Genomic DNA, 25248 nt, shown 5'->3' with positions numbered 1-25248 from the left:
CAGGCTAAAGAGAGAGAGGCCAGATTTGGTCCATGGGTCATAGTTTGCATGCCCTTATTTTTAGAAAAATAGGTTCTTTTTTCTAATTCCATGAACTTAGTCAGCATGCTGTTCAAGATAATATGACATTTCCATCTCCCCAGGAAGTGCCCCTTTGCACTAAATCTAACCCCCACCCTCCCAGAGAAACCCACTGTATCCAATACAGTGATCTGGTTCCTATGGATGCAGGTTGTTTTGCCTGATTGCAGAGCTTCTTCTGGTTGGGATCACTCTTTGTGTTCAGCTTCTTTCAGGAAGCCCAGAGCGCGTGGTACTTGCTGATGCTGCTGTCCACGTCAGTACTTTTTTCCTTTGAGGGAGGAGTCTCAGTTGTATCCAGTGCAAAAATATCTCAAGTGTTCTGTCCACTAATTGGTGGACTTGTGTGTTGCCTCCAGGTGGGGCTGTAAGGAATAAAGCCGCTGTGAACATCCGCACAGAAGTTTTGTGAACGTCTCTTCATTTTCTTGGGAATTGCTGGATCCCATAGGAGAGTGTTTTTGATGTTAAGAAACTGCCAGACTTGTTTTCTTGGCCACTCTAGTTGCTCCATATCTTTGCCAACATGTGTTATTTTTAATTTTACCCAAGTTTTCATTTTACTGATTCTGTTGCATGTAATGTGGTAACTCATTGTGGTTTCAATTTGCATTTCCCTGATGATTAGGTAAATAACAGGCTATGACTGTTTTTCCTGATGTGTAGTTTACCTATTTGTTTGACACTATATTTTAAAGAATGATAAGTTTTAATTTTGTTGAAGTCTAATTTATCAGTTTTTTCTAGTATGTTATTAATATTTCCAAGTCAGGATGTACCTTTAATGTCAATGGATTTTCTTTGAGGTTTTCTCTTAGTGTTATAGTTTCAACTTTTTACAGTTGACATTATGATGCATTTTGAGTTAGTATTTGTCTATGGTGTGAAGCAGAAGATCAGTGTCCACATTTTTTACTTAGAAATTTCATGTATGTTCAGTCTAGTCAAGTATCAGATTGTCTTGAAATTGAGAGTATTCTCCACCTTTTTTATATTTTAGTTTTGCTTTTTAAATGTTTTGACTGTTCTGGGTTCTTAGCATACAAATTTAAAAATCAAGTTGTCAGCCCTGCCACCCCTCAGAAAAGGCCTGCTACAGAAAATGGACACTTTGACCAATGTTGAATTACCCAGTCCTTGACCATGATATATATCTCACCATTTGTTTATCTTCTTTAATTTCAGGAATATTTTATAGTTTCAGTGTAAAGATTATGCATCTTTCCATATGTGCTTGAGCTTTTATATTTTCCAGCTACTTGTTGTCGGTATTGTAAAATACAATAGATTTTTTTATGTTGACCTTATTACTGAGGCTTCCTGAACCCGCCTCTTGATTCATTGGTCTTGCAGGTAACTGAGGAGTTTCTCTTGTCTGCTTCTGCTCCAGCCTCTGCCCCAAGAGCTTCCTTCTCGTCTTAACACTGTGCTGGCCACGACTCAGGTGTTGTTCCTGATCTTGGGGGAAGTGTACAGCCTTTCACCATCAAGTGTGATGAAGTGCTGTCCCTTTTGTCTCTTGCTGAACTCAATTTGCTGCTGTTTTGAGGATGTTGATGAAGAATATTGGCCTGTACTTTTATTTGCATAGAAATCTTTGTCAGGTTTGGCAGATGGGTTGAGAAGCGTTTCCCTCCTCTGGTTTCTGAAAAAGTCTCTGTAATTTCTTTTGATCAGTTTACCACTGAAAGCCTTTGGATTTTGTAGTTTTCTTTATGCAAGGTTTTATTTGAGTAATATTGATTCAGTTTCTTTAATAGATTAAGGCTGTTTGGGTGTTTTATTTCTTGAAAAAAATTTTTTTTAATTTTAATTTTTGGCCACACTAGCGAGCATGTGGGGTCTTAGTTCCCTGATCAGGGATCACCCCTGCCGCCCCTGCAATGGAAGGTAGAATCGTAACCATTGGACCACCAAGGAAGTTCCTCTTTTTTAAAAAATTTTATTTAAGTATAATATTGCACTAAGTTCAGCTGTATAGGAAAGTGATTCAATCATATGTATATATCCTTTTTCATATTCTTTTCCATTTTTTCTGTGGTTTATCACAGGATATTGAATATAGTTCCCTGTGCTATACAACAGGCCTTGTTGTTTATCCATTCTGTATATACCAGTTTGCATCTGCTAATCCCAGACTCCCAATCCATCACTCCCCCTATACCCGCTTTCTTTGGCAACCACATATCTATTTTTTATGTCTGTGAGTTTGTTTCATAGGTAAGTCTATGTCCTATTTTAGATTTCACATAAGTGATATCATATGGTATTTGTCTCTGTCTGACTTACTTCACTTAGTATGGTCATCTCTGGGTCCGTCTATGTTGCTGCAAATGGCGTTATTTCATTCTTTCTATGGTTGAGTAACATTCCATTGTTTTTATGTACCACATCTTTATCCAGTCACCTGTTGAAAATTTATGTTGCTTCCATGTCTTAGCTATTATAAATAGTGCTGCTGTGAGCATAAGGGGTGCATGTATCTTTTTGAATTATAGTTTTCTCTGGATATGTACCAGGAGTGGGATTGCTGGATCATATGTTAGCACTATTTTCTGTTTTTTGAGAAACCGCCAAACTTTTCTGCATAGTGGCTGTACCAATTTACATTGCCACCAACAGTGTAGGAGGGTTCCTTTTTCTCCTGGATGGTCTATTTCTTAAGTCATGACTTTGGTAAGTCATTTTGGCATTTTTCAAGGAATTCGTCTGTTTCAGTTTTTAAGTTTATTTCCATAGTGCTATTCATAATATTCTCTTATCTTCTTAATATCTGTAGGCTCTACAGTGGTGTTTCCACTTTCATTCCTGATGTTGTAATTTGTGCTGTGTCTGTCCCTCTAGAAGTTCATTCTTTCTATAGGTTTATCAACTTTTAAAATGTTTGCTAAGGAACCAACTTTTAACCTTACCTACTGTTCATTTTCTTTTTAAAATCTTTTTTGTTTTATTGATTTATCTTTATTATTCTGTTTACTTTGGTTTAGCCTACTCTTCGTCCTTCTTAAGTTATAGTACTGGTGATGAGCCTTTTTTCTTTTCAATATGGGCGTTTCAAAGCTATCAATTTCCTACTAAGCAGTGTTTGACTGTTGGTTCACTTAGAGTTAGTGTAATTATTGGTATGGTTGGTTTTCTACTTGTGTCTCTGGGGTTTTTAAGTGTATAGCCATCACTACTGTTGAATTCTAGAACGTTTTATCAGACTCATAAGACACCTCACACCCATTAGCTGTCCTCACTTCTGCAGTCACCAGTCCCACTAACTAATGGGCTTTCTGTGCATGTTGTTTCTTCACTATTCTAGGTGCTTCTGTAGGTGGAATATGTACATGTAGGTATTAGGCTAATTTTATTTAGCATGTTTTCAAGCACATTGTATCATGAATCAAGGACTCATTCATTTTATGGTCAGAAAATACTCGGTTGTGTTTTATTTATCTATCAGTTCATGGACATGGTGCTGTTTCAGTCTTTTGACCATTATGAATCAAGCTGCTGTATATGAACGTTAGTGTACTTGTTTTTGTGTGGATGGATGTTTTCATTTCTCTTGGCTGTGTACCTAAGAGTGGAATGGTTGGGTCATATGGTAATTCTGTTTAAGTTTTGAGCAACTTGCCAAATATTTACAAAGCAACTGCATCATTATACATTCCCTCTACCAGTGTACGAGCATTCCCCTTTCTCTGAGTCCTTGTTAATAAGTGGTTAGCACTTGTTCTTACCTGTCTCTTTAATTTTAGCCATCCTGGTGGGTGTGGCGTGGTACCTTATTGGGTTTTGATTTGCATTCCCTAAATGACTAATGAATGTCTTTTCACCTGTTTCTTTCTTATTTTTTTTTTCCTTTCTTTGTCCTTCAATGGTTTCTTTTGTTAAGTATTTCAATTTATTTCTTATAGACCTTTTGGGTGCATATGTGTGTGTGAGTGATTCTGGGGTAGCAGGGTGCATCTTTAATTATCAGAAGCTGTTTAGAATTCTTACTGTACCATTTCTCACCTTAAACTTGATACTCCAGACTTCCAGTTCATGCAGATAGTATTTAAGGTCCCATCTGGCTTCCACTAAAGACAGTTCTTTATCTTTTTAAAGACAAAGATTTCCAAGTGGCTTTTTTAAAATTTCTAGATGACTTTTAATACTCTTCTTTTTTACCTAACTTAAGCATTCATATACAGAAAATCTGTTATATACATATTTCCCTGTTAAAATATGTTTTATATCTTAGTCATATTTTCCTTGAATTTGAAATTGTCATGATTTATTACTTGTTTTGATTTTTTAATTGATTGCAAGACATGGCAGGTACCATATAGTCCTACAAAAGAGGCATTGTTTTGGTGGTTTTGGGCTGAATTGTTTTGATCTTTATGAATAAGCACTTTTCAAATATTCTTATGGGGCCTTTTAGGAATTACCAAAAGGTAGTCTTTTTACGTGTGGATGTGATAGTTGGACCATAGGAAGGCTGAGCGCTGAAGAATTGATGCTTTTGAACTGGGGTGTTGGACAGCAAGGGGATCTAGCCAGTCCATCCTAAAGGAAATCGGTCCTGAATATTCATTGGAAGGACTGATGCTGAAGCTGAAACTCCAGTACTTTGGCCACCTGATGCGAAGAACTGACTCATTTGAAAAGACCCTGATGATGGGAAGATTGAAGGCAGGAGGAGAAGGGGACGACAGAGGATGAGATGGTTGGATGGCATCACTAACTCAAAGGAGATGAGTTTGAGTAAACTCCCGGAGTTGGTGATGGACAGGGAGGCCTGGCATGCTGCAGTCCATGGGGTTGCAGAGTCAGATATGACTGAGCGACTGAACTGAAAATAGAAAATAGAAAAATTTTCTATTTAGTCTCTACATGGCACTGGGGTGCCAGGTCCTCAGTGCTCCCTGCACGTAGACTGCAGACACCCTTTCACGCCTCAGAACTGACGCAAGTCTTCCTTTTGCTGTGGTGATCTCAGGCAGGTTGTTTCCCTGCGTGGTCACACCTCCCGGGTCACATGGGTCTCCTGGTAGAAGCTTGTTCTCCTGCAAACTATTTTAAGGGGGAAAAATAGGGTAATTAGCATTTAGAACTTCTTTCAGACAAGAAGGAACATAGACATGGACCATGTGCTTGTCTTTCTGTTCTAGTGAAGGGATTGGTGGTAACTGCCCAGAGCGAGTGCCCTGCACTGAGTGGCCTCAGTTTGTAAGAGCTGCAGGTGTCCCTGTGCCGAGAGCCCCGTTTCCAGGTGTCATGATGGATTTCGATGTGCTAACCACATTCACTCTGTGCTAGTTTTAGGTATCAGTGGGAAGGAAATGAAGTTCCTTCTCTCTTTGAAAAAGCAAAATGTTTCATTTCTTATTTGCCTAAGGCCCTTTGTTTTTTTTCTAAGAATATTTCTTCTGATTTTTTCTACAGATAGAACTACCATAGATTATAAAATAACATGGTACCTACCTCTTTTAAAAATTATATTGACCTGCATAATTCCTTTGGAGCTCTTTGTTTAGTGAGAAAAATGTTTTTAAATCAAGCATTAGGTGAAATTGTATCCAGATTCTTTAATAGTTGAGATATAGAGTAACTATCTAACAACTAAACAGTACTTTGTTACATACAAGGGCTTCCCCGATGGCTCAGTGGGTAAAGAACCTGCCTGCAATGTAGGAAACACAGGAGATGCAGGTTCAGCCCTTGAGTCAGGAAGATCCCCCAGAGAAGGAAACTTGGCAACCCACTCCAGTATTTTTGCCTGGAGAGTTCCATAGACAGAGGAGCCTGGCGCAGGCTACAGTCCATAGGTTTACAGAGTCAGACCCGGCTAAACACACAGGCATGCATAACACACTGTTATATACAAGGCACATTTAGGTACTAGTCAGAAATTTAAGTTGCCATTGAACTGTCTTAAATGTTTTCTGCAGAAAAAACTCTCAAATTTAGAATATAGTGTTTTATATCATGCCTACAAGGTTACGTGTAATAGCACATGAAAGTATAGTTACACCTCGGTGCAACTGCTTGTGTTCTGGAGAGGGTTTTTCCACCTTTGCGTTAGAACATGAGCTGTGAACGGATGAAGCCAGGCAGACGCTGGCCTTCTTTGCTGGCTGCCTGCACAGGTGATGGTCGGCGCGGCCTGTTGTGTCTGCCGTTGACACTGCACACGTGCAGCTGCTGCCACACAGCGTGTGGCTCCTGGCTGAACGCGCAGAGCAGCCTGTCCTCTTAAATGCTGGTGATCTCTGGGGCTCGACACTGTCAGCTGCAAGGAGATGGCGCAGTAACAAGTGTTTCCTCGAGGCCTCGCAGGCCCTTCCTGGGGCTTTCAGTTCTGCTTCTGTTGAAGATGTATCACCCCCCAGCACCCCCCCCCCCACCCCCCAGTCCTCTGTGTGGTAATAACGCACCTTTGTGTCTGGGACCACTGGCTAGGCCTCAGACCTTCCACAGCTACCTGGAGGACATCATCAACTACCGCTGGGAGCTGGAGGAGGGGAAGCCCAACCCTCTGCGGGAGGCCAGCTTCCAGGACCTTCCCCTGCGCACCCGAGTGGAGATTCTCCACCGCCTCTGTGACTACCGGCTGGACGCTGACGACGTCTTCGACCTCCTCAAGGTGCATGACGGATAGGCACTCTCCCTGGAGCAGCGGTTCAGGGAAGCCGGCTCTGGGTTGTGCTGGCCTCTTTGGTGTCTTCCTCTTTCCATATCCTGGGAACATGTCCTGACATGGGAACAGTCGAGGCTCCTGTCTGCTGTGTCATCAGCCAGAATTGCGGTTACATTAGTCACTGAATGTTATTTCCTGAGGCCTGAATTTTGACTTGGCATAGTTAAGATTTATGACACCTCCCAAAGTCTTGACCCCATCCCCATCACACGCTTTGTGCACATGGCAGAAGTGTGCTGGGTGGGGCTCTGGCCGCCGCTCCCTCACCTGATCCTGCCCTCACTGGGAGGTCGACAGTGCCTGTGGGCTCAGGTGGGAACTGTGGTGAGATCTGTAGCTCAGCTTTGCTCCACCTTCACCGAGGCCTTGGTGTCAGTCACTGGGGGCGGCAGTGAGGTCATGCTGGTGAGTGGGGAGCCCTGGGCTGGGCTGGCTGGCGGCCCAGCACGGTGTGGGACGAGGCTGCTGCAGCACTGACTCGCCTGTCGGGCTTGTCTCTCCTCGTGTGGGTCCAAGCCAGATGTGTCACAAATTCATCAGAATTCTTTGGGCTTTCTCTGATTTTGGCAACATGGGGGCAGTGATGGGATGGGAAGGGTTTGAAATATTTCCACATCCTGTTCTTAGAGCAGGCTCCTTCTCCTGGTCCGATATATCTGGACCCGGAATGAGAATTACCCCAGGTGTTTGGGCATTGTAATGTGAGGTATCTGTGAGACTGTGTTTTTGATCCTCATTTCCATTTTCTCTTGTTGCCCAAACCTCTTTCCCTGACCTGCGCAGGGCCTGGACGCCGACAGTCTCCGTGTGGAGCCCCTGGGCGAGGACAGCTCAGGGGCCCTTTACTGGTATTTCTACGGAACGCGAATGTACAAGGAGGACCCGGCACAAGGGGGGTCCCATGGAGAGCTCTCTCTGAGCAGGTACCTTCCTGAAGGTCATGTTGCCGTCGCCACTGTCATTAACGTCCAGTGCCTCTGAATTCCACTGCACAGCTCTCCTTTCATGAAGGAGTGAACTGTATGGAGCAGCATGCCTGCAAGGAGGCACTTCACACAGAAGCACAGAGGACTTACCCTCTAGCCCTGCTCCCTGGGGTGGCGGTTCTGGCGCCAGTTCTCAGCAGCGCCAGTGCGCCCTGGGCCTTTCTCTGTGGCAGAGTGGGTTCTGGAGAACCCCATCCTACCTGGGGTCTTGTCAAGGAAGAGGCCTTGGGCAACGTCGCAGAGCTGTGCTGCCATCTTCCCCGCACTTCAGGTTGCTGGACCCTTTGCTGTTAGGGAAGCCTGAAAGTGAAAGTCTCTTAGTCATGTCTGACTCTTTGCGACACATGGACTATACGATACGGTCCATGGAATTCTCCAGGTCAGAATACTGGAGTGGGTAGCCTTTCCTTTCTCCAGGGGATCTTCCCAACCCAGGGATCAAACCCAGGTCTCCCACATTGCAGGCAGATTCTTTACCAGCCCAGATGTTCATGTGGGAGACGTCCGTTTCCTTGGTTCCACGTTTTATTAATAATAAAGGAAGATGTGAGGTCGCCCTGTCTTGTCCCTGTAACTGCTGCCTTTGTCCTGTTTAGTAACCTTGTGGCCAGACAACTGACATTTCTGTTTAATGTACTACTTCTTAGGGAAAGTGAAGGACAAAAAAATGTCTCAAATGTTCCTGGGAAAACAGGTAAAAGAAGAGGAAGACCCCCAAAACGGAAAAAACTACAGGAAGAAACTTTCATGAGGTGAGAAAATCTTAGTGTGTGAAGGTCCCTAACCCAAACCCTTATGCTGGAGGGCTTGCCCAGTCCTTGCTCTGTCTCGGGGAGGACGTGGGTGTGCACTGGAGTCCTTGGAGTCCCCGGCCTGGCCCCTCTCAAGTTACCAGCTGTCTGGGAGCCCTCCCCCTGGGCAGTGGGGGCTCTGACAGCAGAAGGCACCAGGAACCAAGCCTGCTTACGGGAAGTGCCCTCCAGATCCCTTCGTCCCAGATTTCTGCACAGGAGGTGGAGTGAGTTAATACTGTGAGTCTAGGAGTTCTTTCCTGGTAAGGAGGCTTCAGTAGTAAACGTGTTTAGAACTCATTTTGTTAAGACGAGACCTTAAACATTTTTAAGTATTTATTTGGTATTTAATTTTTTTTTCATTTATTTTTATTAGTTGGAGGCTAATTACTTTACAGTGTTGTAGTGGTTTTTGCCATACATTGACATGAATCAGCCATGGATTTACATGTGTTCCCCATTCTGATCCTCCCTCCCACCTCCCTATTTGGTATTTAATTTTAGCAAAGAAAAAGATTGTTATATTTTGGGAAAATTTTAATTAATTTTTTGGCCACATTGTGCTTCATGCAGGCAGGATCTTAGTTTCCCGACCAGGGATCTCCTGCAGTGGAAGCTCAGAGTCTTGAGCACTGGACCATTAGGGAAGTCCTGGGAAATTTTACTTTAGTATGTCGTTCTTTTAGGAATATCCACCATGTGAATCTCAGTATAAGAGTTTTGAGGGTCTGACCTGTACTGTGTAAAAATACTTTTATACCTTTTACTTAAGGATCAGATATATAGTTATTCACTTATGGAAGTTAAGTCACAGTCTTAAAAATTCTAATAACACAGGGCAAACTGCTTCCTTGTTCTCTGGTTTATTGTTAGAACTGCTTAAATAAGCTAAGTGCCTGAAGTGGACCAGATTTCACTATGTTGCTCATTAACTGCTAATAAATGTTTTTAGGGATCCGATTATGAATCAGTCAATCAGAATTTGTTTTTTTGTTTGTTTTAACAATCAGTGTTAAAAAAAAAGAACAATTAGTGTTCCACTTAACTTTTCTGAAATTTTGACTATAGAATGCAAGCTTTCCTCCCACCAGAATTTGTGAGACATAGTCCTGTCATTGTGTTTTATACACAAGACATCAGTTTCTGGGTTTTGTTAGCAGCCTACAAGTCCATGTAAGTCCAGCAAGCTGTTCTGTACATTCATCTTTGGTTCCCTTGAGCCCCAGAATCAGAGAGCCAGTGGGGTGTCCTCACTTCACAAGCCCAGTGCTCCTGTGCTGCCCTCTGCCGGCGACTTTCTTCTGTAGCACTCTGAATCCAGTGCAGTATTGAAGTCTTTTTAAATTAAATAAAATTTTGTGAAATCTAAAAGGGTAAAACTACTGAATGTAACAAAGCAGATACAGAGAACAAACTGGGGGCGACCAGTGGGGAAACAGAAGGGGGATGGGCGAGCTAGGGGACAGAGGTGCGAATGAGTATGTCACATAAAAGGCTGTCGGGATGCACTGTACAGCATGGGGATGTGTGAGTGTTTTATAATAACTGTATATGGAGTGTGATCTTTAAAAATTGTCACTGTGTTTGTTGTACACCTGAAACTATACCTCAGTTAAAAGTTTTTTTTTTTTTTAAAGAATGATGAAAAAAAATACAGTAAGATGTATGTAGAAGGGGGAAAAAAAGTGAAGAGAAAGTTCAGTCCCTAAAATAATTTTTAATGTTTTTTAAAAATAAATAAAATTTAAAGTTCAGTTCGTCAGTCATAACAGCCACGCTTCTGCCGAGTGGGTGAGTGTGGCCTGTGGCTGCCTTTGTTGCATAGCAACGACACGGGGCATTTCCATTCTTCCAGGAGGCTGTGCAGGGCCGGAACATCCAGAGCATGTCCTTCATGGTCTAGGGAGACAGCACTATTGGGCACATAACACTGAGCGTGTTTGTATCTCATATCATTAACGGTCCCGTTTTCCAGGGAATTTCATTGACTTTGCTGAGGTCAAGGTGGCATGCCTTGAGTGGGGCTGGGCGACCTCAGAGCCTGTGTTGCTCACTTCAACCTGCTGTGGGGGTCAGTTCAACAGCCTTCTGTTCCGTGCAGCCCTCGGTTGGGTAGCAAGCCCTTTCCTTGGCCTTTAACTGTCAACACTGAGCTCCTCCATTCTTGGGCAGTGGTGCTTATTCCTGTGTGTAGTCCTTCCCCTCTCTGCGCCAACTTGCCCGCCTTCTGACCTTGCTCTGTTGACGTGTCAGAGACACACACACATCCTCTCCTGGTGTTAGTAGTCAGCCACTGTGCCTTACACGCACACTCTCTCTCTTTTCTGATACTAATAGTAAGGCAGTGTTCCTTATACACACACATACACACTCACACATACACTTTCTCTCTCCTAGTGTTAATAGTTAGCCAATGTGCATTACATGCAAACACACACACACACTTCTCTGGTATTAATAGGAAGCCAGTGTGCCTTCCTTCCAGGGAAGCACAGAACAATTTTGGCCGTGTTTTTGTTTTAATGGTGACCCCTTTCCTTTGTTCTAGTGACAAGCAGGAAGAAAACTCCTCAGCATCTGAGTTGCAGACGAGAAACGGTAATGGCCTTCATAGGGGTTGGAGGGTTTGCGTCACCTTCCAGAGTCTAGTGCAGCTGCTGGGACCACTGCAGCAGTCTTCCCACCAGCCTCCTTGCCCCTCACACATTGCCTCGCTGTGTCCATCACTCCTTCTCATGAATCACTCGAGATCAGGACCAGGTCACTTCACTTGAGCCCCTTCCCAGGCCCAGCATAATAGGCTCCTGACATTGGGATGAATGCAAAGCTTCTCAAGAGCCTTCTTTTAACGTGAAATACTTTACAACATAAGGATGTGTACTGTGTTCTTATGTAGACTTTTTATGCAATCTGTAATCCAATACAGACATTTGAGGAGAAAAAGCAATTTATAGTATCTCAATGTAACAAGAAACACTCCTGAAGCTCAAAGGCATTTATGTAGAAAAGCAGATTCATTGGAACATTTCTAGGTTATTAGAGTCTATCAGGAAGGTCACCATAGCTGTGTTTGTATTGACTTCATAGCTCTTAGTTGTGAAGAGGAGAGTAGCCAGAACATCTGAAGTATACATTATCAACCTTAAGGGGTAACCCAGGTCCCCAGTGAACCTGATGGCAGAGAGGAGCAGGAGGTCCACGGGGCCTGTTTCCCGACTATCACTTCCTCTTCTAGGGTCCCAGGGACCAGGGCAGGGCTCCTGGTGGCTCCTGTGCCAGACAGAGCAGGAGTGGAGACAGGTCACCGAGAGCTTCCGGGAGAGGACCTCTGTGCGAGAGCGCCAGCTCTACAAACTGCTCAGCGAGGACTTCCTGCCCGAGATCTGCAGCATGATCGCCCAGAAGGTGCGCACACGGGCCCACGTGGGGCGAAGCTGCTCTGGGCGGGGTGCCTTCCTTAGAGGCTTGCGCGGCCCTACGCTCTGCTGAGCAGTCCAGCTTTCCTCTTTCCTCCAGCTTTAGTCCAGGCCCCAAGAGTAGGACCTTGAGCCCCCGTTCTCCTTACTGTGGGTCCTGGGATTCAGCCCTCACACTCCACCCCATCCTCATGGCTTCTGGAGCCCAGGTGTGTCTCCGCAGAGCGCTCTTTGCATACCTCTCCTTGTGCATACGCTGCTGCTTTTTTCCCCTTTTTAGCAAACTCATCTGGTGGTCTCCCTCTAACAGCAGGTCTGAACAGTTCAGAGCTGTCTGAGGGTTGTCTTGGTTGCTCCCTCAGTTCCTCCTCTAACCTCCCGGCACTCCGGTCCCGTCCTCTTCCTGTGCATCCTGTCTGCTCCCTTGCCTGTTCCAAGACTCTCAGAAGCCCCACTGGAGTTGTTTCTGTGAGCTCTCCCTGGACTGTCTTAGCCTGAGGTTTCCTCCACAAGTCTCCTCATCCTAAGTTGGTTTCATCGGGAGTTGTGGAGGCAGCTCCAGGCCACGAGCCACATCTTCCTTGTCACTGTAAGCTCCAGGTGACTTCGTGGCGTGCCTGTTCTGTGGTCAGTGCCTGCTAATCATCCAGGTTCAATAAAATTGATGCTTCAGATTCTTAATGGTTGTTAAGAGAAAGCATAAGAATGCCAGCCCTGCCCTGAAACCTGGGGAGAAAGTGTTATAAATTCCTGTTGCAGCACATCTCAGGGGCAGGGGAGGGGAACTCAGTGACAGATACAGTGACAGTGACATGTTGCGGGTTCTGTGATACATTGTAACTATTGAGCAGGTCAGCGCTTTGGAGTGAATCATAGAAGGTCTGACTTCAGTGCTTCAGGAACTGCATTTTCATGAGTGTCTCCTCATTGGTGTCATTTGTCCTGGTAATGGTGATTCCTCTTGGATCTTGTTCACAGCCCACTGTGACCATTTTTCTCCAGGGCTTGAGAAACGGAATCTAGTTCTCTTAGAGTAACTATTTAAAATAGAGATGGTATGATAACGCCAGCACCTTAACTCATCTGTAAGCATGCACCTAACCCGCTTACACCCTTTAGAAATTTCTGCCTTTTTAACTGAAAAGACTTTAGATTAGGGAGTTAAGGGGAAAATTTTACAAGCATAAAACGGGAGTTGATTCTTTGCGAGGGAAGAACTTAAATACAATTTTCAAGAACCATGACATTAGAAACTAAAAAATGGAGTAATAGATTTGATATTTTGAAAGCTGTCCAGTACTGTAAATATGCAAGCTTTAGTTAAATGGGGTGATTATGCACAAAAATCAGAATCAGCATTATGCAGCAGAAAAGCTTAGCAGACCAGTAATTTAGGGGAGTTTTCACACAGGGATCCCAACAGAAGCTCCAGAACCATTCAGATTTATTCACTAAACCTTTAAGAAATGATAATTTCCAAATAGTTATAAAATGAAGAAAGAATTGGCTTGACTACAATTGACATACAGCTGTCTTAGTGCCCCATTCTGGATGAATTTAAATTCACTCCTTGCTCAGTGATGTAAAGGCAAGTTCCATGAAGTGCACCAGCAAGATCGCAAGGAGGATTGGAGCCTGCTGGGAGCCCACGCTGGAGCTCTCTGGTCTGTCTGTCACGTAGTTTAGAGCAGTAAATGAGTTTAAACGGCTGTTTCCATTTGCTAAGAGGTCTGAGAGACCTGGACTGCATGGGAGGGGGGACGCTGAGGGTGGTGTTTAAACAGGAGAGTGTGGGGCAGGAGTGAGGGGCACCCTCCTCTCCTCCAGACTTGCTCTAGTTTTCAGCCCCGTGTTTCCTAGCGCAGATGTTCCACTGGCTTTTGAGGCAGTGCATGGTCAGAAAACATTTCCTGCAGGCTGTGTCTGACAGCCTGTGCCAGTGTGGACCCCCATGGCCTTGCAGTGAATGATGTCACAGCTGGTTGTCTGTCTGCCTTGAGCCCTGGAGAGGGAAATGCTCATTCGTAAATTTCTGTGTTTACAATGTATTTGGACTCATCCTCTCCTCTTTTTCTTCAGCTCCTAAATACATTGGTGTTGGAGGTATACGAACAAGTCTCTTCGGTCTCCATGCAGGTTCTCTTCTGCCTGACTTCCTGATCCCCCAGGTCTCCTCTTCCTTTGGGTCCCTGGCCTTGGAGTGGCCTCTGTTAGCCGTCCACTGTAGTTCTCACATGGTTTTCGGCCTCATTGGCCTGGATGGCCTCCCACTGTCTGTTTACCTGAGCAGTTTGAAAGCTCATTCCCATCTTCTGCTCACTACCCTGGGCTGAGCCCTAAATGTCCTATTTTACATCTCAGCTTGTACAATAATCTGCATACAGACAGACAGGAAGGTTTGTCATTGGCTGCCAGCAAAAGCTTAGCTTTAAACACTCAAGTTTTTGGCTATTCTTTGCAGTGTTTGTTTATTCCACTGCTCTTGATATTGAAAAGGTTTTTGATGTTTGTTACAGTACTGAGTACTTTGGAGAAAGCCTTTAGTGTGGCATGAGTTTTGTGCTTCTTTTTAAATAGCCGAAAAAAAACTTCAGGTCTTTAAAGGCTTATTGGCAGATTTTCTGATCACCCAGGAGTCCAGTCTTCTTGTCCCAGAAAGGGTGACTGTGCTGACCTCTGAAACTGTTCCAGTGCTTTTTTTTTTTTTTTTTTTTTTTGTCAGGATACTCTGGGCACACCTGTGGCCAGGGAGTTCAGGTCCTCATTGTGCTGCTGGAGTTGGCAGGGGGAGGTGGGGGTGGGGGGTGGATGGGGAGTTCTGGGCTGTGCTTCAGCCAGATTCTGTTTGTAATGTTGAGAGGATTTCTCAGCGCTGTTTCAGACCCCATTTTGAAGAAAAAAAGTTGCAGTATAAGATATTTTTTTAAATGCCATTAATATATATATTTTTTGATTCTTTTATTGACTTGTTCTTTAAAGTACTGAACTTTAAACTATTAAACTGTTACAGTTTAAAATACCACAACTGTTACAGTTTAAAATACTGCCGCAAGTAACTTCAGGTCATAAGTCTTGTCCCTTCTGAGGTGGCACGCTGCCTAGAAAGTTGCGTGGAAATTTAAAACACTCTTGGTACACTTGGTACACTTGTACATGTTTTTTCCTAAATGTGTATGATGCAGTTTATATAAAATGAAAGTGTTTGAGAATTCACATCAAATGGGAACTACTGAATTTGAAAAACATTAATTATAGTGAAAGAGAATCAACATAAGAAGTGAGAGGCAAAGTGGTGTCTCACTGAGCAGAAGTGTTTACAGCAGGCAACCTGAGGTGGGGGAGCCTGGGGAAGGCAGGATGGGGGACAGGCAGGGATTGAAATGGACAGAAGGGCCCCAGTGAGCAGGGGCGGTCAGGAGCATGTCACGCGGGTAGCTCCTGGACCTTGCTTCTTGCTCTCAGCCTTTGTGAGCACTCTGCTCTGAGTTTTGTTGTTCAGCTCTTGGAATCGCAGACTTTTTTCTTTTTTTTTGAGATGTAATTGATGTGTAAAATTAGTTTCGAGTGTACAGCATAATGATTTGATAGTTGTGCACATTGCAAAATGATCAGCAGTAGGTCTAGTTAATATCTGTCACCTCACACGGAGTTTTTTCTTGGGATGAGTAACTTTAAAATCTGTTCTCAGTGTTCACATACACAACACAGTATTATTGACTGTGGTCACCATGTTGTACATCTCATCCCCTTTCCCTTCTCCAGGGATCTTCCCAACCCAGGGATTGAACCCAGGTCTCCTGCATAGCAGGCAGATTCTTTACCATCTGAGCCACAAGGGAAGCCCAAGAATACTGGAGTGGGTAGTCTGTCCTTTCTCTGGCAGATCTTCCCTACCCGTGAATCACACTGGGGTCTTCTGCATTGCAGGTGGATTCTGAACTTTCAGGGAAGTCCATGTTATGCCCAGGAGTTATTTATTTTATAAATGGATGTCTGTATATCTCACTCATTTTGCCCACCCCCGTCTATTCTCTGTATCTTGAGTTCAGTGTTTTTAGACTCCACATGCAGGTGAGTTGATACAGTATTTGCTTTTCTCTGACTTAATCTCACTTAGCGTAATCCCCTCATGTCATCCATGTAGTCATGCATGGCAGCATTTCCTTTCTGTGACTGAGTAATATTCCCTTGTACATACACCACCCTTCTCCATCCCTCCACCCACCAGTGGACACGTAGGTTACGGCCGAGTCTTGGCTGTTGTGCTTCAGTGACCGTGGGAGTTGTATTCATGTTCAGGCTAGTGCTTTTACTTTCTTTGGAAAGATAGGCAGGAATGGAATTGCTGGGTCATATGATAAAATTCTGTTTTTTATTTCTCAAGGAACCTCTGTACTCTTTTTTCCGTTGTGTCTGTACCACTTTATATTCCTGCCAATAGTGCACAAGGGTTCCCTTTTTCCATATCCTTGTCAGCACTTGCCATCTCTTGTCATTTTGTTGATACCCATCATGGCCATTCTAACAGGTGTGAGGCTTTGATTTGCATTTCTCTTATGATTAATGATGTTGAGCCTCTTTTCATGTGTCTGCTAACCATCTGTGTGTCTTTCTTGGAAAAATGTCTGTTCAGATCCTTGGCTCATTTTTTAGTAGAATTTTTTGTATGCGATTGAGTCTTACCAGTGTGCTTTTTTAAGATACTCTAATTTCAGGTGACTAAATTATTATTATTTTTATTATTAATTTATTTTAATTGGAGGCTAATTACTTTATAATATTGTGGTGTTTTTTGCCATACATTGACATGAACCAGCCACAGGTGTACATGTGCCCCCTGTCCCAAACACCCCTCCCACCTCCCTCCGAATCCCATCCCTCTGGGTCATCCCAGTGCACTGGCTTTGAGTGCCCTGTTTCATGCATCAAACTTGGACTGGTCATCTATTTCACATATGGTGATATACATGTTTCAATGCTATTCTGTCAAATCATCCCCGTGAGTAAGTTATTACTTCTTATGTGCTTAGTATAAATATTAATGTGTTTTAAAAGCAACTAACTAGATAAAAAATTGTATAATTCCATTTGTGTGAAACGTCCAGAATAAATAGATCCACAGAAGGAGAATCACTTGGTGGTCACCGGGGGCTGGAGTGTGAGGGTGTGGCGCGGCTGGGATGGAGGTCACGGCTTTGTCTCCGGTGCTGAGGGTGCTCTGTGGGCAACCAGATGGTGGTTGTGAATAAGCTGAGCACCCCTCAGCTGTGCACTGACAGTTGTTCATTTTGTGTGAATTTCACCTCAGTATCTGTATGTGTGTTTCAAAATGATGCATAATCTCTGATTTTGCAGCAGTCCTTGGCATTTATGATTTTCCTAAGTTTTAAATTTTTTGCTTTAATATATAAAAGATGTTTAATAGGAACCTAGGAACTCTATTCAGTGGTTTGTAATGATGGAATGGAGTCTAGACGGAAGCGTGGATATGTGTATATGTATAACTGACAGAAGTCAAAAGGAGGAAGGAAGCAGCAGGGGATGAGATGGTGCAGTAGCATCACCACCTAAATGGACATGAATTTGAGCAAACTTCAGGAGATAGTGGAGAACAGAGGAGCTTGGAGTGCTGCAGTCCGTGGGGTCCCAAAGAGTGGGACATGACTTAGCTACCAAACAACAACAGTAACTAATTCACTTTGCTGTATAGCAGAAACGAAGGCAACACTGTAAATCAGCAATACTCTTAGAAAAAATTTAAAAATTCCTGTTTCATTTTTAGCAAAATATCTTAAATCTATTTAAAATTAATTTTAATGCCACACCATAAAGTCTATACATGGTAGCAACCTCTTGGTACTTTTAACATTTGAATTGTAGAATTTACTCCTGCTACAATGTGATCTCTATTAAAAAAGTTAATAAAAATTAGATCATTGTAGAACATGTAATACTGGATGATTTCCCCAGCTTATTTGGGAAGGGGTTGTTCTGTGTCCTAAGGAATTTATTCGCTCTTATAGAAAACTGGGGAGTCGAGTGTAAAAGTGCAGGAGACATAGCAACAGGTTCCCTGTTTACAGCTTCATGTGTTTGCTTCAGGCCTTTTCTCTGAACATTTGTTACCAACCTGGGATCATACTGCCTGTTGTCTTATGACCTGTGTTTTTCATTTAATCTCATGAGCCTTTTCATATTTCATTAAATATTCTTCAGAAAAACAATTTTAATTACTACATACTGGTTATGTAATTTTACCTATTTTAAACCTATAAGATATTTACAGTTGTTCACTATTTTAAATAATGTTGACTTGTAACGTACTCAGAAACACTTTGTCTGGCTGTCTAACTGTAAGATGAAGTCACACAATGTGATTACCCTGCCCAGGGTTGCTGACATGTGTCTCTCTCGTCCTCTGGAAGATCCGTGGCCCCAGCACTTTGAGCTATCCGTGTTACCACGTCTTTGCAGACATGTCACTTTTTTCATCTTTTACAGTGCTGTGAATGAATAGTCTTTTGGTTTTTCTTAGGATCATGGATGTGTTTTATCTACCTTCTGTGAATTTTGTACTCATGTTTCATTTTTTTGGTGGTCACAAAAAGTCAGACAGGACTTATCAACTGAACAGCAACAGCTGTTAATTGCTTTAGATATCTTTCCATGTTAAGAATAATACACTGTTGTATTTGTTGGAAAAAATTATATAGATAGTCTTAGGATGTGCTTATGCACATTTTTATGACCTATTTTTCCCTTTTCTCCTCCTTGCATTGACTTCAGGCAGGAGACATATCTTCTTTGTTTACCTGGTTACTGTTGACCTGAGTCCTCATTGAGATGCTTGTCCTCTGTAACATGTCTTTGTTGTGGCAGGAGGGAGCATGTTCCACAACGTGTTTTTCCTTAGGCAGGGGAGGACATGCTCATGCTATCCTCCCTATGTGGTTAGCACTTGCTTTTCTCTGTTTTTCATTGGGTCTGATGTGTAGAAAATGCAGCACTTTCTTTGAAGGAAGTAATTCCGCCTGCCAGGCTTGTGTTCACTGTCCCCTGCCTAACCGCCGCCCCATCCATAGATCCTTGTTGAGCTGAGCAGAGGAGAGGTTTGGTCTGCTTTGCTTTGTTAATAGCAGCTCCACACGACTTCTCAGCAAGGGAGAGAGAGATGTTGCCACAGTGGGTGTGATTAGAGACCTGTGGAGGGATGAAGGGGCAGAGGATGGGAAGGTGCTTCCCTGTCAGTGGGAGGCTTGTCCATGAGATGCCTGCAGCAGCCCCATTTCTGAAAGCACATCCAGCTCCTGTAAACCCCGTGCAGACCGCCCATTCTGGTTATAGGATCTAGAAGTCAAGGAACTTTGTTTAATTCTATTTTAATTAAATTCTAATTTAATTTAATTTTGGGCGACTGACTACAGTATACATGATACAGTACATGTGCATGGTACAGTAAAAATAGTTAAGTTTTTAAAAAAATTTCATCTCTCTTCTTTTACTCTGAAAGATTTTTACCTTGTTTGTTAGCCAGCTCTTTTAAAGTCAGGCTTAGAATTTGAACAGTAAAAATGACTTTCAGAAGGTCTGTTATCTAGGCAAGAGCACTTTCTATTTCTGAGTTAAATGATATTTGAAACTCATTTTAAGGACCATTAAAAAGTAAAAAATTTCAATCAGATTGGTTTCTGTGTTTAATGATGATTTTGTATATATGGCATACATATGTATGTCCTTCTCTGGTGGCTCAGACAGTCAAGAATCTGCCTGCAGTGCAGGAGACCTGGGTTTGATCTCTGGGTCAGGAAGATACTCTGGAGCAGGTCATGGCAACCCACTCTAGTATTCTTGCCTGGAGAATCCCATGGACAGGGGAGCCTGGTAGGCTGTAGTCCATGGGGTCGCAAAGAGTCGGACATGACTGAAAGACTAACACTTGTCATTTGGATGGCAGTCTGCCATCATCTTTTTCTCTCCATGTCAAGACCACTTGTGTAATTTCCACAGAGTAAAGATATTTATGTAGAAAATTCTTAGATCTTCTTTCTACTGAAAAGAAAAACATCATATTCCTGACTTAGTTTCACCAGATTTGGAATAATTGACGTTTCTTGCTATACACTGTAATGTGCATTTTTCCTTTGCAGACACCTGATTCTTTTTCTCTGTATCTGTGCATCTTACAGGCATTCTCTGTTATTACAGGTAACAATTATTACCTCTTCAATAATAATTTTAAAAAAGAAAAAGTACCTTACACATCAGCACAAAAGCCCAGGGAAGAAGTTGAACATAATGATTTCAGCCCTGGCTTGAGTTTTGTGGGCTACAGATGGCTCAGAACTAGCGGTACTGGAAACACCCAGAGTAAGGCTTTGAGAAACTATTGATGGTAGTGGTCCTGGTTATCTTTTCGTTCCTTGAATTTCTTAGTCAGGTGCATTTCTGTGCTGTCACTTCATCTCTTTCCTATTCCTTAAGGCAAAATGGTGGCCCTTCCCACCGAACCCTCCTTTTTTTTTTTAATTGCTCAATTAATAGAGGAAAGTACAGAAGTTAGGAGTTTCTGAGGCATGCAGATGACTGAAGTTGTCTGTGCTGTCTCCCCCTTTCTTTGTTACTTAGGGGGGATTGGTTGGTGTCTCCTCTCCACTCTAGCCTCCTCTCCAGAAGGTTGTCTCCCAGAGACAGCAAGTTGCGTGACCATCGGGCCCAGCTACCCCCTGTTCATTCCCCATTGTATCTTGTGAGTGTGTGTCTGTACTCATTGATTGCACAGATGACAAGATGAACTTGCATTTAAGGCAGAAGTCATCCAGCTATCTAATGCTGTGTGTGGGATAGAAAATGTGGACTCTTTACTCAGAGCAAAGACCTGGTTTTGCTTTATTGCATGTTGACTGAACTTTTTAACTCCTCGCAGGAGACCCCTGTGCTCAGCAGGCTAGAGAAACAGAAGCGCCGGGAGGAGGAGGAGGAGCGCCAGATCCTTCTCGCGGTGCAGAAGAAGGAGCAGGAGCAGCTGCTGAAGGAGGAGAGGAAGCGGGAGCTGGAGGAGAGGGTCAAGGCCGTGGAAGGTAGGAGCAGCTCTGCTGGGCTGGGTGTGGGGGCGGGGGTCCTGGGGCCCGCCCCTGCAGTGTCCTTGCCCTCGTTCTGGGTTCCTTCCATCCCGCCTTCTCGGCTGGGCTGCATCTGGCCTCATCATGTGATGACCCCTCGCTTTCCTAGTTACTGCCTTCTGATTCATAACAGGCTAACTCCATTCTGACCGTGACCGTGGCTAGTGTCTTTAATGCAGTCATGCAGCCTGTACCACGCTTGTTCACATACACAGCACAGCATCCTGGACTGGACTGTGGTCAGCACACGATGCCTCACATCCCCGGACCGACTTGTTTTGTCACTGGGGTTCACACCTCTTGGTACCGTCACACAGTTTCACTCACCCCGACCTCCTGAATCTAGGTGCTGAGGTACCTCACTTTGGGACACTGACAGGTCTTTGCATGTTCTCAACTACTGGGACTTACTAAAATACATCAGGCTGTCTGGATAAGCACCACAGGAAGTTGAGAGATGACCAAGAGCTGGGCAGGGCTGAACACAAAGGCTGGTCTCCTTTGTGAGGCTCCGCCTTTAGGACAGAGAGGTGGTTGTTCATCTGCTGCATAGAAACCAGCACAGAGGGTCTAGCAAAATGAAGACACAGAAGAATAGGAGATTAAAACCTCAGAAAAAAGTAATTTATTTGATAAAGAGTTAAAGTAATGGTCATAAAGATGCTCACCAAAGGGGGGAAAAGAATGGATGAAGACAGTGAGAACAGAGAAGGAAAATATTTAAAAGTGCCAAATGGAAGTCTCAGCACTATACCAAGGCTGGTCTTCATCCAAAGGAGATGATGATGTGTATATGGTGGGATCGGAAGGGAGTCTCTGTTATGAACTCCTTCTGGAAAACCAAACGATTAATTCCAACAAGTACGGCTCCCAGTTAGATCAAGTGAAAGCAATGCTTGATGGAAACTGTGCAGAATTAGTCAACAGAAAACTCATAGTCTTCCATCAGGATAAGGCAAGGCTGCATGTTTCTTTGATGACCAGGCAAAGCTGTCACAGCTTGGCTGGGAAGTTCTGATTCATCCACCGTATTCAACAGACATTACACCATTGGATTTCCATTTGTTTTGGTCTTTACAAAATTCTCTTAAAGGAAAAAAAATTTTAGTTCCCCGGAAGGCTGTAAAAGGCACTTGAAACAGTTCTTTGCTCAAAATGATAAAATTTGGGGAAGATGGAATAATGAAGTTGCCTGGAAAATAGCAGAAAATAATGAAACAAAATGGAGAATACACTAATCAATACGATTCTTGGTGCAAATGAAAAATGTCATATTTTTACTTAAAAATTGAAGGAATTTTTTGGGCACGTGTTGACAAGTAGTAAATATTGGTCCACTCCTGTCTGGAGCAGCCAAACAGAAACATCAGGATTCCACGTCACACTCCACCTCACGACGTGAGAGTGAGTGAGGTGGTGGCCTCGCTTGTGAAGGAGTCGCTGTAGCCGTGGGGGGGCACCGACACTGCATTCACCTGTGGGCCCCGGGGCTCGCCTGAGGCCGGGGAGGAGTGTCTGTTCAGACAGTGATTCTGATGACGTGAAGAATCGGTTGACTGGTTGTGAAATCCTGGATTGAGTTCATGAGGCCTAATGTTTAACAGTTTGATACATGGATGTGCATTAATTTAGTTACACTTTTCTTTAAACTTGAAATCATTCTCTTTCTTAGAAACCAATTTTAATAAAAGTTGTTAATAGCAAAATGCCTCTGATTAATTAAAGCAGGTATAGATTCTCTTACACATACAAGTTTATTTATACACAGGCATGAAGTTGGAGCGAGGGAGCTTGGTGAGAGCGGGCGTCTGCGGGCCGTGTCTGCTCCCACCGGGCATCTTCCCGCCTATCCCTCCGTCATGTGTCTTGCCTTGGGATGGTGTCCCGAGTCCTTGCTTCTTCCTTCCCCATTGCCAGCAGGCCAGCAGTGCACTGGCAGTGTTTCTCATGGCCATGTCTGGGGTCCAGAAAATGCCTCCCCTTCCAGCTCCTGGCCTGTCCAGCTGGCTTCTTCAGTTCCCTGGCACCTCCTGCACCAGTGTGGATGGGGGCAGGCGGCTGTGCCGTGGGTGGGATAACCAGTGTGAGCGCTTCAGAGGGCTGGTACAGTCCTGGTGTGTTTGGAGTGAGGTCTGGTCCTAAACAGGAGATACTGTCTTCATGTGGGCAACATAGAAAGGGCTGGAGCTGGTCAGTGAGGGTGATTGTCGACCCTCTGCTCCCCTTTTCCTTCCAACCTGCTTGCTCGCTCTCTCGCTCCTTCCCCTACCCTCCAGGGCCGCTCGCCTCCCTGACCTCCCTCTCTGTGACCCCCAGGACAGGAGTCCAGGAAGCCTCTCTCCTGTCCCCGCAGAGGTCGGCAGAGGGCGCAGTCGAGCACGGGTCTCCCTTGTGGCGTCCTGACACGCCTGTGCTCCATGTTCTCGCAGATCGAGCCAAGAGGCGCCGGCTCAGGGAGGAGCGGGCCTGGCTGCTGGCCCAGGGGAAGGCGCTGCCCCCCCAGCTGTCCCACCTGGACCCCCAGTCCCCACCGCGGGCCGAGAAGAGGACGAGAGACCCGTGAGTGCAGAGTGGCCCCAGCCCTCTGAGGGGGGCTGGGGGGGGGTGAGTGTGCCAACCCTCATTCTCTCGTGTTTTCTGGAGGTCGTCAGTGTTACGGACTTACCTTAGCAGAGGTTCACAGAGGTTCACTGGGGACTTTTCCAAGCCTCGGTCCAGAGAGCTGTGTGTCAGGGTGAATCTAGGGCACTTGGGAGAGAAGGGGGTCTCAGTCACTGCTGATGGCTCCCTCTCTGATTCACAGCTTCGAGCTAGATGATGACTTCACCGCCATGTACAAAGGTCAGTTCCCACGCTCCACGCCTGTGTTCTACCAAGTGTGTTCCCAAGGGCGTGTGCTGACCCTGCTCTTCTCTTTGGCCCCTCAGTTCTGGACGTGGTGAAGGCTCACAAGGATTCCTGGCCCTTTTTGGAACCAGTGGATGAATCGTATGCCCCTAACTACTACCAGATCATTAAGGTAGAGGCGGCCTTGTCAGCTGCATGACTGTGGCGTGTGCCTCTGTGGCGATTGTGCTGTTCTGTAATCAGCCGGCATTCCTCAGGGCTGGGTGCTGGGTGCTTCCCAGGTTTTCAAACAGCTCCTAGTGGTGTGGGGACTGCAAAGTACTGTTCCTCCAACAGATAGTAATGCGTGTGGCCTGTTGTAGGTTCCCATGGATATTTCAAGCATGGAGAAGAAACTAAATGGAGGTTTATACTGTACCAAGGAGGAGTTTGTGAACGACATGAAGACTATGTTCAGGAACTGTCGAAAATACAATGGGGAAAGCAGCGGTGAGTGGAGGAGGGGTGCTGTGGCTCTAGCCTGCTGCAGTAGCAGGACCAAGAAAAACAGGTGTATCCAGAAACGCACTTTCTCCAGGTTCAGCCCTTTCTCAGGACCATGAAGAGAGGGTGTGTTGAAGCCATGGGCTGGGCCGTGCCGGGCCCTGTCCATCCTCCACAGCGAGAGGCATGGCGGCTGCTGGCCTGGTTTTCGTCTTGGGCCTGGTCATCCTGGGCCTTGCTCACCCACCGTCTAACAGTCACAGGGCAGACCTTGGATGACGCAGCCAGTGTCGCTGCAGGTGCCGAAGCTTGGAGGTTCAGTGATTATACTTAATGTTTCTGCAGTTTGGCATTGAAGAATTAAATTTTTACCAGTTTGGGCTCCTGAGACCCCTGTGCCAGCCACACAGGCTGGACAGTTTCTTAGGCCAGAAATTGTGTCCCGTTTCTTGTCTATAGCCCTAAAGGCAGGAGGCACTAAAGAATTTGCAGTTGAGCGGGGGGAGGTGGTCTGGGGGCCTGCCTGGTGCGGGGGGCTCACACCTCTGTCCCCCACAGAGTACACCAAGATGTCGGACAACCTGGAAAGGTGCTTCCACCGGGCGATGCTGAAGCATTTTCCTGGGGAGGACGGGGACACAGACGAGGAGCCGTGGATGCGGGAAGAAGAGAGGCGGGAGAAGAGGCGGGGGCGGGGTGCGCGCGGTCACGTGTGCACGCGCTCCCGGGACTCAGAGGCACCAGGCCGGAGGCAGCCCGCGGAGAATGGAGGGAAGTCGCTGCCCCTGGGCCGCCGCGCCACTGCTTCTGGGGCTGGTCAGAGCAGCTCCGTGCAGCCCCCTGGCCAGG

At 44.9% G+C, this 25248-nt stretch overlaps 1 protein-coding gene across 1 annotated transcript in view; it reads left to right on the top strand.

Annotated features, from left to right (window-relative positions):
* Positions 1-25248, top strand: part of LOC122680565 (cat eye syndrome critical region protein 2) — a 116170-nt gene that overhangs the window by 79040 nt on the left and 11882 nt on the right. Inside the window, exons 3-13 of the mRNA XM_043882093.1 lie at positions 6520-6703; positions 7541-7680; positions 8391-8495; positions 11083-11132; positions 11770-11939; positions 20874-21027; positions 23499-23628; positions 23873-23910; positions 23997-24088; positions 24279-24405; positions 24958-25247. Of these exons, the coding sequence (XP_043738028.1) occupies positions 6520-6703; positions 7541-7680; positions 8391-8495; positions 11083-11132; positions 11770-11939; positions 20874-21027; positions 23499-23628; positions 23873-23910; positions 23997-24088; positions 24279-24405; positions 24958-25247 (1480 nt within the window). The remainder of the gene's footprint in view (positions 1-6519; positions 6704-7540; positions 7681-8390; positions 8496-11082; positions 11133-11769; positions 11940-20873; positions 21028-23498; positions 23629-23872; positions 23911-23996; positions 24089-24278; positions 24406-24957; position 25248) is intronic.

This window comes from Cervus elaphus, chromosome 22 (genome assembly GCF_910594005.1).
Source record: "Cervus elaphus chromosome 22, mCerEla1.1, whole genome shotgun sequence".
NCBI classification, from domain to species: Eukaryota; Metazoa; Chordata; class Mammalia; order Artiodactyla; family Cervidae; genus Cervus; species Cervus elaphus.
This window is presented reverse-complemented; position numbering and strand designations above follow the sequence as displayed.